This window comes from Equus caballus, chromosome 9 (genome assembly GCF_041296265.1).
Source record: "Equus caballus isolate H_3958 breed thoroughbred chromosome 9, TB-T2T, whole genome shotgun sequence".
Lineage (NCBI taxonomy): Eukaryota > Metazoa > Chordata > Mammalia > Perissodactyla > Equidae > Equus > Equus caballus.
In genome coordinates, this window is record NC_091692.1 from 3,399,796 (window position 1) to 3,415,042 (window position 15,247).

Sequence of the window (15,247 nt, forward strand, 5' to 3'; positions counted from 1 at the left end):
CGCCCTGGTAATAAAGACAGAGCAGTCCATCATCCAGCGGAACGTGTGAGTGACAGAACAGGGTGGGGCAACATGAGTGCGAGTTTGTTAGCTTTCACCCTCTGAAAGCTACAGGTCTCTGGCTCTCATTTATTTTGAGTCTAAGGATGTGCTCTGCAAGCACCTTCACGGATGACTACTGTCAATCTGTCTTCCTCCATGAACCTACAGTGTGACACTAATTCAAGAAGTGTACGCTACAGGCAGGTTTAAGTTTATCAACGTGTATGCCTGACTTGCTTATGCTAATAAACACATTAAACAGTATTCATAAAATTTTAGTGCTAAAAGGGCCTTAGAGGCAAAACACAGAAACCTTTATTTTTTTTTTTGAAGATTGGCACCTGAGCTAAAATCTGTTGCTCATCGTTTTTTTCCTCCTTCTTCTTCTCCCGAAAGCCCCCCATTGCAGAGTTGTATATTCTAGTTGTAGGTCCTTCTGGCTGTGCTATGTGGGCACCCCCTCATCGTGGCCTGTTGAGTGGGGCCATGTCCACAACCAGGATCTGAACCAGTGAAACCCTGGGCCATGGAAGTGGAGTGTGCAAACTTAACCACTTGGTCATGGGGCCGGCCCCGCCTTTATATTTAATATAAATAATTTAATTTAAAAAGTTAAGTCCATAATGAACATATTTTCTGGTTTTGGCATAGCCCATAGCAATAGTGGATTGAACTTTAGGACCACAAATCAAAAGCCTTTCTTTTCTTCTCAATTGCAACACTTAGTGGTCATGTGACTAAGGGCTAGTCACAAATTCTACATTAACGGTTTTCAACTATAAAACAGAATAATCCTGCTTGTTTTGCCAACCTCACAGAATTACTGCTGGGTTTAAAATAAGATATAAGAAAAAAATCACTTTATACGTTATAGAAAGCTATACAAATAAAATCTGTTTTTATTAACAATAATTTGCTTATTTTATTACAGTTCCATTACATTAAAAATCATATATAGCATTTTTGGTCATAAAGGCATTAATGCATAAAATCAAGTCTTTATTATTTTGCTATTAATGAAGTGATAAACAATATAAGAGATTCTAAAAACTGCCAGGCTTTATGATTTTTATTAAGTTTAGGAACTGCTATATGTAGGAAATGATTGTTTTTTAGGATCTAAAGGACTCCTAATTGCAAAGTTGTGACTGGCAGGAGAGAAAACCTCAAGTTTCCAGCCAAGGTCCCTGTATCAGCGCTGGGTTGAAAGCAAAGCAGAACAGCATCCATTAGCAGACAAACAACTAACTGTACCATTAACCAACACCTTCTGTGGAGTATAATAACTTGGTCTCCATCTACATTGAGTTAAAATAAAAGAAAGCAAACTCCAGGCTCTGTTAGATTTGATACAATGGAACCTACCTCTATATGAGGTTTTTGGGCCATCTATATGCCATGGCATCTCTCCCACTCTATATCTCGACACAAGAACTGATCATTAAACCATGCCACCTATTTTTCAAAGCAGTCAACTTTATAAATCACTTTAACAAGTCTAGTCACATAGTTTGCAAGGTAAAACCTTCATTTCCTCTAGGAAGTTCTAGAAAATCCACACAGCATAGCATCCAGGTAGATGTCCTTTTCCCCTCCTTGAACTCAGCTCTCACCCTCAGCCTGTGCAGGCAGCTGCTACCTGGACCTGCTCCAGGTTCTCCAGGAGTCAACCGCCCCTCAAACTCCGCACACAACAGCCAGAAACATCACTAGCTGCTTTCGTTCAGTGTGAACACAATAACCACAGTAATAAGAACAAAGTATTCACACGTTACTGTGAGTCAGGCACTGCTGAAGTACTGAACAACTCAGAGAAGCCACATAAGTACATAAACAACACATACACAACATTTAATCCTCACAACAAACATTTACGGCAAAAACTATCATCATCTTCATTTTACAGATGGAATAGAAATAAAGGACTTGGCAAACAACCACGTCTACCATGGTCTTAGCCCTTCTTTCGTGCTCCATCTCTCACCCATCCCAACTCAGTGTTTGTCTCAAGACATCCCATACACTTTCAAACTTAACACTTACTTTTGTAGTTCAAGACTTTTGTCTCTTTCCGTTCTAAGTTTCTTTTCTTTGTTTTCGAATTTTTCTTTCACTTCTTTTACTTGCATTTCAAGATGACTTAGAAGTTCTCCTTTATCGTGCCACTTCTGATTAAGAGTACTAATATGAGAAGAAATAATTTTAATGAAATTGGTTACATGAACTCATTAACTTACATTTTATTTTTCAACAGGAAGTACTGTCTAGTACCTGTAAGCTTTTCTAATTTCTTCAAGTTCTAATTCCTTTACTTTCAACTGCTGTTTTAATTTTTCTTTTCTTGCATTGTGTTTTTCTAGTTTCTCAACTATGTCATCCAGTTGTGAAGATTTTTCATCAAGTTGTTCTTGAGTACATTTTTCTATTTCATGGATCTTTCCTTCTAATATTTTGATTTGATCCTCTCTTTCCTGTAAACACTTCAAGAAAAAAATCAGTACTTTATTTTTATTAATCCTAAATGTCTCATTTCCTAACTAATTACGCATAGTTTAAAATTATTATAAAAGCTATAGGTTAAAAAATAAATTAAATGTTCAATGAGTGTTTTAGAAAAGTTTATAGAACACTTTTTATCACAATCAATATGAAACATCACTACTGCTTTAAGTGCTATTAAGAAAGATAAAATTTTTGTCCTAGTTACACTTTTTATTTCAGTGAAGTTAGTAATTATCAATCACAGAAGGAGTAGAAGAAAAGAGAAAGAAAGTGGCGCAATAAAAATGTCAACTAACATAAATTTGCCTAAGAAAAGATCTACCTTTTCGTGACAGAAACAGAAAGAAAACTCTTGGTGGCCGACAGCAGTACAGCACTGTGTATGTAGAGCACAAATTAAATTGCTATTTCTAACATGCTAAACAGAAGTGTTTCCTGCATTTGGATGAGCAAATACTTTAAAATAAAGTATGATTTCATCACTATTAAAATGTCACAGGAAAAGAGGCTTTAGAGCCTCCAAAACTTTTTATTATATCTTCTGTACGATGAGTCAGACTTTATCCTCTATGTGCAAATCAGAGGATCATGAAAAATCAAAACCACCTTTGGCACTGCTAAATGTTTGCAGGTCTGAGGCTTCATGTGGTTATTCACTCCAGCGAAGACCTGCCTGCTTGGCGGGGGCAGGCCTGGGCTTGGGAACAGCCAGGCCATACGTCGACTACTGATGTCAGTCTCTGCAAGTGAGAAAATCGGCAGTTCTTATCTTTACCATGTCCCCTGCCCCACCTTGCTTTTTTCTCCTTTTGGCAGGAAGATGGAGACAAATAAACAAACACTAGACAAGTCTACTGTAAGCATGCATTCATACGTATTATAAGGAATGCGGTTCAATTCCTCAAGGTGTTATGTATCTAAAAATTCTAAGCAAAGCTTTCAGGTCGTCTTCTAGTCTTGACCAACATCTGCATAGGAGTCAAGAATTGTTTATTTTCTCCCACGACCTTCTGAAGTACTTCAGAGTGGGGAGTCTTGACATGTATTATCAGGAATCCACAAAAGCTATAAAAGATCCCTATGAAATAACCCTGTTAATAAAGAGAATAACATGGCAGCATCAGTCTTGCGATCCATATATAAAAAAGTAGCAAAATAACACACAGGGAGGATACAGAACTTCAAAAAATTTCTGTTTCTGATTTCCATAGTCAGAAACTAACTATAGAATCTACTTAACTGTAAACATCAAACTCCAAATTCTACAGATTAGGTCATTATTAAGTTATTAACTATGATGAAATTTACTGCTGAAAGAAATTATGCCTGGCTATCTCTGCATGTTATGTGATTAACTGGAAAGCAGCATTAATGCTCATATCTTCCAGGCAGACATGGTTTTTTTTTTGAGGAAGATTAACCCTGAGCTAACATCTGCTGCCAATCCTCCTCTTTTTGCTGAGGAAGACTGGCCCTGAGCTAACATCCATGCCCATCTTCCTCCACTTTATATGTGGGACGCCTACCACAGCATGGCTTGCCAAGCAGTGCCATGTCTGCACCCGGGATCCGAACCGGCGAACTGTGGGGCGACCGAAGCAGAATGTACGAACTTAACCGCTGCGCCACCGGGCTAGCCCCCGATACAATGTTCTTTAAAGTAAATGAACTAAATTGTGGGAAAAAAAAATGCTGAGTTGAAAATCTGAAAAGTTTTTTTTTTGCCAAAAATCTAAAACTAAACTTCATCTATTTTTTGGCTCCACTATGCCATTGGTTACTAGTTGTTTCCTTCCAGAAGTCTGCTCCAAGCCTGATAAGAAGGCAGCAGCCTTAATGGAAGGAGTTCTGTCAGGCACAGTGAACTGTACTGAGAGTATGACCTGCTCTGCTTTGTGAGGTTTAAAAGCAAGTCACAAGTCTTTCTGTTTTATATTAAGCTTAACTCAAAAGAAAATACACTTGGCTAAACTTTTAAAACAAGAAGAAAGGCTTCCTGCTAAAGAAGTTCAATAATAATGTTCAGTGCAGCCTGGGAAGCCTGACAGACGTATTTGAAACCTAGGATCCACCGAAACCAAGACTTCAACTGAGTGAACGCCAAGATGGCTGTTTTTGGTAATACAGTTCAAGCTTTCATAGGCCAGGTCTAGCTATGGAAATAGCAACATGGTGATAAATATATTTTTTATTTTCTGTATTTGATGAATTTCCGAAGGAGTTTCTCAAAAATGACTAAGGAAAAAAACTCAAGTGTTAGGTAGTTATAATTACTCTAAAGGATGAGTTCCTAACTTTATGGATGATAATCCCATTTAGAAGTTTCTTAAAAACCCCTTTCTCAGTTATTTTTACACTTTAAGAGATAATTTCTAGAAGAAACTACTGGAGTTCAAATTTGATTCAGTGTTCACAATAACTTTCAGAAAATCTCTGAAGAATCTTCATGGAAGATACTTTGAAACAAGTGATCCTGTCAGTATTCTCTCGGAAGGCAGGCCATACTGAAGAAGAGGGTAAAAATGGTTTGCCCTGGGAATAAGCATGAATCTTTTACAGTCTATTCATATACTTTTTTTTTTTTTTAACAAATTCTTGTATTTTAAGATTTTTTTTTTTTTTTCCTTTTTATCCCCAAAGCCCCCCAGTACATAGTTGTGTATTCTTCGTTGTGGGTTCTTCTAGTTGTGGCATGTGGGACGCTGCCTCAGCGTGGTCTGATGAGCAGTGCCATGTCCGCGCCCAGGATTCGAACTAACAAAACACTGGGCCGCCTGCAGCGGAGCGCGCAAACTTAACCACTCGGCCACGGGGCCAGCCCCCCTATTCATATACTTTTAAATGCAAGATAAGTTTTGTCCTAATTTTGAAAAGTGATTTAGCAATATTATATGATAGCGCTTTAAAAGGATATTTTAAACATATAAAGCATAATTTCCTTGTGATTTCTAACCCTTTATCAACACTATTTGCAGTTATTTCCAAGGGCCATAATAATTTCTCCATAAAATTGTGAAGTAAAAGTAATTTCACGTTAATAAATGTCATATATCACTTTTGAAAGCAAAGGAGCAAATATTATAAAAGAAAACACATGATAATCTGTCCTAAATTCCATAACAGTTGGGATTCATTGAGACAAATATTTATTGGATACTTTGATCCACAGATGTTCAAACCTGCCGTATGCTCTTTTCCCAAATAAAATGTCAAACTTACACATTTTAATTTTCCAATAGTTTCAGTTTGGTCATCTATGATTTTGCACTTAATTCTTAATGCATCATTATCACGTTGATTTGTCTTTCGCAGAGATTCATTCTCTCTACATAAACTTTCAATTTGAGCCTCTAGTTTGCCACGTCTTTTGGCTAGAGAAGATCCTAAGAAACAAGCATTATCAGTAAAAAACTTTAAAAGCCATTGGAGGATTTATATTTTATGAACAGCTAATTTAACAATGTATAACGCAGTAAGTAAAAAGGGAGACAATTAAAAAATATATATATAGACATATAACAGCACCATATGAAGAGGAAAGGGAAGAGAAAAAAGGCCTTCTAAACACCTGTGGCTATTTGAAAACCTAAAACCACAAATCAAGAACCAGTAACTTAGACGTGTAATATTTAACTGGTCATGTTACAGCATTCAAACAAACAAAATCGCATCAAAGATTCCCACATGGAATGAACAAATGAGCGATGCTCGAGGAAGACCAGCATGCATCTACTCATCATCTGTAAGGTACCCATGAAGGCCATGAGTCTCTCTCTCTTGTTTTACAGCGATTGGAAACAGAATGAGACTGAGGGTGAGTTTACCTAAATCTAAAGCGCTTTTCATTCCCATACTATTTCACATTTCTCCACACATCACAAGAGAAATGTTACCGTTTTTAGAAAAAAAGTGAATGCTGCATAACGTACAAATAATTTAAAGTCACCGCATGAGAAAGAATGATTTTTAACAACTTACTCAGTTGTAGCACTGTAAAGGTAAACCTGTTCAGAAAAGTAACCAAATCATATTGGGAAGAAAACCAAAACAAAACAACCAGAGTTATAACTTCATAATTGGTGTAATAAACTACTTCCCATTTCCTAACAGGCATTTCCTTCCTGTCTGGCTGGCAAACGCCTATTTATCTTTCCATATAAAGTGCCCCCTTCTTTCTTAGTGTGTCTAGGCAAGTGAAGCCTTTCCTCTTTCTCTCCAATACCCAGATTTGTTGGTTAAGAAGAATGGGCTATTTTCGTTTTGAAAATTTGAGAATTTTACCCTGTTGTGCCAGTTCACGTCCCCATACTTTTCTTTCTGTCCTTAAACCATAAATGAGTGATTCCTTGGCTGCTAGCTCGGAAATAAGCTGGATTTTTTCATGCTTGAGAAGTTCTATTTGAATACTCTTCTGCTTGTCATCTTCAATCAAAATTTCAAGGGTGTTGATTTGATTCTGTATAACGCCAAAACATTGAAAAACACAAAGTAATTATTAGATTTAAAAGGACTTATTTATTTTAGACTTTTTGCATTTTATAACAAGATAAAATATTATTTAACAAATACAAAGTAAATGTTCCTAAATTTTACATCAGAAAAAGTTTTAATTTTATTAAGTAAAGATAAATGTAGGTCATGAAATCAAAAGTCAAATTTTAAGAGGCTGCTCCTTTAAACACTCTGAATTTTGTTCTAATATCTTAAAGGAACAACTACACAGGTAATACTCAAAATTTTTCACCAAGCATTTATATCAATAGTCTCAAGGTCACTTCCAGGAAGTAAGTTCTCTTGTGCAAAATACCAATAACGTTTAAAATGGAGACAACAGCAATAAAGAGATTAATTTAAAAATTAACAGAGCTAGGTATATATAAAAACCACCACCACCAAAAAGTCACTATCAGCAATTTACATGATATTTCTCCCAAACTTCAACCTTTTGAATATCACCGCCACAATTTTTGCTGTATCACTGTAAAACTGGCACCTATTTACTTAGTACATTTCTTAAAATTAATTCACTTATTTTACTTAAATACTATTTTAGTTTAAGCAATAACAATCTGTGAGATCGTGGTTCAATCTCCTAGTTGTATTACTTTTCCTATACACATCAAACTTGATATTAGTATTATTTAAAAGTTTGTAATTGTGTACTGCCTAATCTCAATACACTTGAGAATGTGATGTAAAAAATTAAAGAGGAAACATAATGTTAGAATATCTTACCTGTAAATTTGCTGCTGTTTCCTGTTTCAGTTTGGAAACTTCTGCAAGTTTTGTTTTTTGTTCCTTCACCATACAAGTCAGATCTTTAATTAAAGAGGAAGACTCATTTTCTTTTCGTTGAGCCCAAACAAGAGCATGCTTGCTCTTTGCTAACTCAGTTGCAACATTTTCAAAACCATCTTTAACCTATATTTCAAAATTGCATTATAAATAGCAGTCCTCCAAATATTTAGAAAATATTTGTTTCTGGAAACAGCTTACTTCTTTCATTTTTAGAATCACAGTTTCAGCAAAAGAATAAAATTCAGATAATTGGTTTTACAGGCAAGGCCACATGGTCTGAGTTGGCAGTACTCAACTGCCGTTGTAACACAAAAGCAGCCACAGATAATATGTAAACAAAAGAGCATGGCTGAGTTTTAATAAAACTATTTACAGACAGGCAGTAGGCCAATATGGCCTGGCGGCGTTGGTCTGCCAGTCTTTGCTCGGTGCTAACAGGAGAGAATTCAGATTTCCCAACTCCTATTCCAGTGCTCTCTCTGCTTGACCATTGATAGCCTCTAGTTTTCGCAACAACACTGAAGAGTAGCTATTATTTATGTGAAGAAAGTAAGGCTCTAAGAATTTAAGTAATTTGCTTAAGATCACATAGACAACCTATAAATAGAACTAGAATTCTAACTTGCTGATGCTGTTTTCAATAAAAAGCTAGATGCTAATTCTTACATCTTTAAATCTTTTGGCTTCAACAGTTAAAGCGATACGGAATTCATTTTCTAAATCAACATACTGTTGGTTTAATACATTAATTTTTTCTTGGTATTCTTTTATTTCTTCCTCGTGCTTTCTCTCTTCTTTAGCTATTTCTTTAGCTAAGGCTTCCTGGAACTCAGCATCACTAAAGAACTCATTTGTTTCAAGTTCCTTCCTGGAATGAAAAACAAATAAAAGTCACAGGATGCTGTCCACTGGTAAAGAAAAATGTTCAAGGTCTTTAAATAGTTAGTAGATACGCTATCGTTCCCATTGTTAATTTAAGATCTGTTCTTCACTTTCAAACCCAGAAACTGAGCATGGGATGGTAGAGAAAGAACGAGTCATCTCTGATTGTATCAGTGTATGGGATGAGAGGACGCGCCCAATCCTAGCTCAGGGAGACGGCTCAGCATCACTCTGGCGCCTCAAACGCTCCAGGGGCACGTGGAGACCCAAGTTCTGCCTCACTCTATCTTCTACTTCGGCTGTGTCTTTCACATACAATAAAGGCACTCTGACGTGTACTGGTGGTTGGTTAATAGAAAGAATCAGTTAAAATATGCAATTATTCACCAATCTTTTGATATAGGCCTAGTTTTTTATTTAAATGTGAGTTCATTCTTTAGAGTTCTCCAGAATTTTTCTTGAATAAATCAAACCCATAACACAAACTCTATTATTTACAGTTTTGGTTTCTTTAAACTAGAACAAGAAGTTAAAAGATATTTGTAAAGGAAACAAAGTGCAAAAATTTAGATTTTTGTGATTATTTTCCCCCAATATTTTATAGTTATCCTGCCCACATATGATGACAATTCTCCACAGAGCATCAACATTCAATTTATACATTCAAAATTTAATTTATCTAAGGACAAAAACAAAACAGGTTTGGGAACAAACACAATTAACCCATGGCGATGATACGACTCAAGTGGCAGGGTTTGAGTAAGGAAACGACCAGCTGAGTGTTCCAAACACCGTGGGCTCCAGAGCAGGGCTGACAACGACAGCCCACGGCCAGATCTGGCCTGCTGCCCTTTTGTCGGGAACAAACTTTTACTGGAACACAGTCATGCCCACTCCTTTGTGCACTGTCTATGTACTTCTGAGACATAACGGCATAGTCAGGCATGGCCTGCAAAGCCTGAAGTGTTTCCTGCCTGCCCTTTGCTGGCCCTGCTTCAGAGGAATAAGGAATACTGATTAATTGAACAAGCAGGTGCTTGGAGGTCAATTAAAGCAGTTTTCCTCATATTACAATGATCGACTTTTGGTTGGATTTGGGGAAAGGTAAATCAAGCTTCACTGTTACAAGCCCATACCTCAATCAGGTCAGCTGTTTGCTTCTAAACCACTAGTTCTTACTGTAAGACTGATTCTAACGCATGACAAACTCGGTCAGACTTCACACTGCTCTGTCACTGTCTAGTTTTGGGGGCGGGAGGAAGCAGAGGACCAAGTAGCTTTCTTTCCCCCCCTTCTTTTTGGTGATGCAGATTGTCACTGAGCTAACATGTGTGCCAGTCTTCCTCTATTTTATGTGGGACGCTGCCACAGGGTGGCTTGACGAGTGGTGCTAGGTCCACGCCTGGGATCTGAACTTGCAAACCCGGGCAGCTGAAGCAGAGGGCATGAACTTAACCTCTACGCTACTGGGCCGGCCCCTCCCTCCCTATTTTTAAATGTCTATAATTTTCACTTACCTGTGTTCTTGTTCTTTCAATGCAAGAAGTTCATGAAGTTGTTGCACTTGCTCCTTTTCTTGATGAAGGGAAGTTCTAAGTAAGTTTATTTCTCTGTCAGCAGCTGTAGCTTTGAGCTCCACCTCTTGGATCAGTCGCATCTGAGTAAAATACACACACTTACAGTATTTAGATAATAATCTCCCCTGCTTCTATTTTGATGTAGTTTCCCAAAGTGCCTTCTAAATAACAGGACCTGGGTGACTAAACTGATTTTAAAAACTTATTAAATTAACGACGCTATGGTCACATGAAGCCTAGCCTCGGAAGCAGCAAACCCACTGGCACAGCTGCCGCTCACTCGCATCACAGATGCTAATGAGGATGTCCACTCAGCAAGCATGAAAACGAAAGCTTTCCAGCCCTCCAGAGACGTTAAGACCAGCGCTCTCAGAGCACCAGCCTGACGCCCTGCAGCATTTCCACCCACTCTTCTCATGACTGCTTCCTGAGTGCCAGGAGTCTTAACTCAGAAACGGTCCCACAAGCTAAACCGCTGCATTTAACTAAGTTTTGCACATGGCCTAACGTCCTTCCCATTTACTACATTAACACAATGCCTTGTCTCAGGACAGAAGCAGGAGTCTGTGCCACTTTGCGTGACTGACAGATTCAGACATACCTGTGCCGCCTGCTGCTGCCTTTTCTGCCTCTCCATTTTTTCTAACGCTTTCTCCAGGATTCTCAAGTGTCTAATGTGATCCTCTTGCTGATCTCTTGCTTTAATTAATTCAATAGTTAGTTTTTTTACTTCACTTTGAAGTCTGTGAACCATAACTTCGAGTTGTACTTTGGAATTTCTCTCTTTAAAAATAATTTCCTTTAGCCTAAAGCAGAAATCAAACGTTGCTTTAAGTATATCATGCACATAAACAGGATAAAAATTGTAGTTGACTTAAAGGTTACAGTAGAAGGGAAGATTTGAAGTGTGTTTCAAACTCTCATTAGATAAAACACGGCTAAAAACAGTACAATATGCCTCTCTCGCATCCCTGAAACGAGCATCGTGCCAGGAGGGAAAGCACTCTACACAAATTAGTGAAACTTCATCTTATGTGAACTTCACTATTCAACAGAAAACTGCATAAACAACTTGTTTCAGGCACTGTGCTAGGTGTGGGCTTAAAGCAAGCAAGACGATTAAGACCCAGCCTGTCCTGCGAGGAGCTCAGTATCTAGTAGAGGGAACAGACGTGGACACGTGTGAAGAGCTGTGTGAGTGAGAAGTGACGCGAGAGCAGACACCTCTGACCTGCTGCATCCTCCCTGACACCAAGCACTGATCCGGCTTCATCTTAGTGAGGGCCCTTGGATTACGCCCACAACTCTTAACTACTTTAAGGAAAAGGGAGGATTGACTGACCCACATAACCAATTCAGAGGATGGGGTGGCCCTATTCTGAGGCACCGCTGAAACCAAGAACATGAACACCAGCAGGACTCCCTCTCTGAGTGCCGGCAGGCTGGTTTCTGTTTCTCCTATGGCAGGCTTCTCTAACACACACAGAGGGGGCAGCGGGAAGGCTGCAAACACATCTGGCTCACCTTCTAAGAGCTCTGAGGACCAAAGAGAAAAGATTACCTTTCTGTACCTCAACTTGGAAGAGTTCTAGGCAAGGCTCCGATTAGTCCAGTTTGGTTCTCATGCCCCCTCCATGCACCAATCACTGTGGCCATATGCCTAAGGCATTATGTTTACCCAGCTGGGTCAGATGCTCACCTCTCTACCAATGTTACAGGCAGAGAGGCAGTTGCTGACAGATAGAATATAAGTCTAGTGTTTGGAAAGGGGACAACGAATAGCAAAGACATGGCCTCATGAAGGAACTGCTGAGCTAGGCAACCACTCCTATATGCATCTACTATAATTTCCAAGCCACAACTGAAAAAAATCCACATACCCATCAACTTCTACACTAGTCATTCCACCAATCCTTGTTATTTCCATCTCTCCTCTCGCCTTTGAGAGCAGCCTCCAAACCGGGCTTCCTTCGGTCTTGCCTTCCACCCTGACTACTTTGGTACATTACATGAGAGAGAACTGGACTTTATTCCGTGGACTGTGTGATGGGTGCGGGCAGAGAAGCTACAGATCAGCAGAATTAGAGCAATCATCTGAGCAGCAGACAAGGGTCTAAACCAACCTACCAGTTTGGGGATGCAGACGCGATAGTTCAACATCTTTTAAGAAGTAGAATGAAGAAGATATCAATACCAACTGGCTGTGGGATATAAGAAAGAAAAAGGAAGCAGAAAAATGATTCCCAAATTTCTAGCTTTGGTGGCTGACTGGATGGGATACCATTTATTAGAACAAGGAATACAGAATAAGGAAGCAGGGTAAGTCTACCTAAGGCCATGCTGATCTTAAGACACTTATGTGCAACACAGGCAAGGCACTGTTAGCAGATAATCAGATGAACAGATGAGTTTAACAAGGAGGTCTGGGTAATAAGATTTGGGAGCTTATCGGTTAGGTATTAAAAGCACAGTAGAGAACATGATTTTTCAGATAATATATACCCACAGCACGGTACCCAGATGCCAGACCCTGTCTCAGAACTGAGGAATACAGAGATCCTAACAAGTCACCTCAGGGATACGAGAATTGGTGAGCATCTAATTCCACAGAATCAGAAAAGACTGAGGCTGGATTTCAAGACAACAATGAGTATGTAACACGGCAAACGCGGCACAAGAGCACAGAGGCTCAGGAAGGAAAGACGACGTGCGCCCGAGGCTCCCCAATGGGAATGGAGCGAGGCTAGCAGCCCCAGACACAGCTCTGTCTAATACCCCACTAAGTAATACCCACAACACAGAGCAAAGCAAAAATTCATACACATATCAGTAAAAAGAAGAGAAAACAGAATGCCAAACTGTGGGAGGAATTTCAATCATAAGGCAAATGAAACTAAAGTAAAATACAAACAACTCCTAGAACACTCAGGCTTTGCCTCATAAAACTGCACATTTCTGAAAAAAGGGAGGATACAGTAGTCCCTCTTTATCCCAGTGAGTGCCTGAAACCTCGAATAGTACTGAACCCCGTAGACACTACGTTTTTTCCTAGCTAAAGGGCAGGCAGCATACGCAATATGGACACGCCAGACAAAGGGATGATTCACATCCTGGGCAGGACAGAGCAAGACGGAGCAAAATTTCACGCTACTCAGAGTGGCATGCAATTTAACTTGTGAGTAGTTTATTTCTGGAGTTTTCCACTCAATATTTGGGACCATGGTTGACCCTGGGTAACTGAAACCGCGGATCAGAGGGGACTCCACATAGCCTCTCTCTTCCACTGTCTGTCCACGACTCAGGGCCACAGGCTCCGTGTAATCCATCATTACACTGTGTTGGCTTCTGAGGCACCCACTGCAAGCAAGAGTGCTGCTTTAGTGTGGTACTGGCTTAAAAACAGATGCAGAGATCCAGGAAACAGACTCTGGAGCCCAGAAATAAACCCACGCGTATGCAGCCAACTAACGTTTGATAAAGCAGCCAAAGATAGTCTATGGAGAAAAAAGTCTCTCCAATGAATGCTGCTGGGATAGCTGGATATTCACCTGGAAAAACTGAAACTAGACCCCTATCTTAAACCACTCACAAAAATTAACTAGAAATGGATTACAGACTTCAGCGTAAGACCTGAAGCCACGAAACTCCTAGAAGAAAACAGGAAAATAAGCTCCTTGACATGGGTCTTGGTAATGATTTTTTGGTATGACACCTAAAGCACAACAAACAAAATTAAAAAAAAACAAGTAGGACTACGTCACACTGAAAAGCTTCTGAACAACGAAGTGAAAAGACAAGCTATGGCATGGAAAAAATTATTTGCAAACCAGGTATCTGATAAGGGGTTAATATTCAAAATATGTAAAGAACTCACACAATTCAATAGCAAAAACCCAAATAATCCACTTAAAAAATGGGCAAAAGACTTGAACATTTTTCAAAAGAAGATATACGAAGGGCAAACAGGTACATGAAAAGGTGGTCAACATCACTAGTCATCAGGGAAACACAAATCAAAACCACAATGAGACACCACCTCACACCTGTTAGGATGGCTATCATTAAAACAACAAGAAACAACAAATGTGGGTGAGGATGTGGAGGAAAGGGAGCCCTTGTGCACCGTGGTGGGAAGGTAAACTGGTGCAGCCACTGTGGAAAATGATACGGAAGTACCCCCAAACTTAAAAACACCCTATGATCCTGCAATTCCACTTCTGGAATATATCCACAGGAAACAAAAACACTAACTCAGAAGGCTATCTGCACCCCACGTTCACAGCAGCATTATCTACAACAGTCAAGACATGGGGACAACCTAAGTGCCATGGATGGATGAACAAAGAAGTTGTGGTATATAAATACACAATGGAATATCATTCTACCATAAAAAGCAAGGAAACCCTGCCATTTGTGACATGGATGGACCTTGAGGGCACTAGGCTAAATGAAATGAATCAGTCAGAGAAAGACAAATACTGTATAATCTCACTTATATGTGAAATCTAAAAACAAAAAAACAACCACTCTCATAGAAAAAGGGATCAGATTTGTGGTTACCAGAGGAGGGGGAAACGGAGACATGAGTTCAAAAGGTACAAACTTCCAGTTATAAGATAAGTAAGTACTAGGGATGTAATGTACCTAATGCATGTATGATACAAATGAAAGTTGAGAGTAAATCCCAAGAGTTCTCATTACACGGAAAAACCACCTTTCTCCTTTTAGTGTATCTATGTAAGATGATGGATGCTAAGTAAACTTAATGCAGTGATCACTTCACAAAACATCCACCTCAGGCCATTATCCTGTAGACCTTAAACCTACAGTCATGTATGTCAATTATATCTCGGTAAAATAGGAAAGAAAGTGCTGTTTTTCTGAGGTAGTCAGAGGACTGTTAAATAACCCAGTCCAGCATCTTCTTGCATCAGAGACAGTAATCC

General features: G+C 39.1%; 1 protein-coding gene across 8 annotated transcripts in view; it reads right to left on the reverse strand.

The window, feature by feature from the left end:
- Nucleotides 1-15,247, reverse strand: part of LRRCC1 (leucine rich repeat and coiled-coil centrosomal protein 1) — a 31,634-nt gene that overhangs the window by 2,703 nt on the left and 13,684 nt on the right. For 5 of the 8 annotated variants that reach the window (XR_011421527.1, XM_070222066.1, XM_023648373.2 and 2 more), the window contains 8 exons: nt 10,903-11,107; nt 10,242-10,381; nt 8,509-8,710; nt 7,780-7,965; nt 6,826-7,000; nt 5,764-5,927; nt 2,314-2,522; nt 2,086-2,223 (listed from right to left, as the gene is read on the reverse strand). Coding sequence is in view for 4 of the 8 variants with exons in the window: in XM_070222066.1 (XP_070078167.1) it covers nt 2,086-2,223; nt 2,314-2,522; nt 5,764-5,927; nt 6,826-7,000; nt 7,780-7,965; nt 8,509-8,710; nt 10,242-10,381; nt 10,903-11,107 (1,419 nt within the window). In the remaining 4 variants the exon portion in view is untranslated. Of the gene's footprint in view, nt 1-2,085; nt 2,224-2,313; nt 2,523-3,150; nt 3,285-5,763; nt 5,928-6,825; nt 7,001-7,779; nt 7,966-8,508; nt 8,711-10,241; nt 10,382-10,902; nt 11,108-15,247 lie in introns of all 8 variants that reach the window. The other 3 variants (XR_011421528.1, XR_011421529.1, XR_011421530.1) reach the window with 1 other exon arrangement.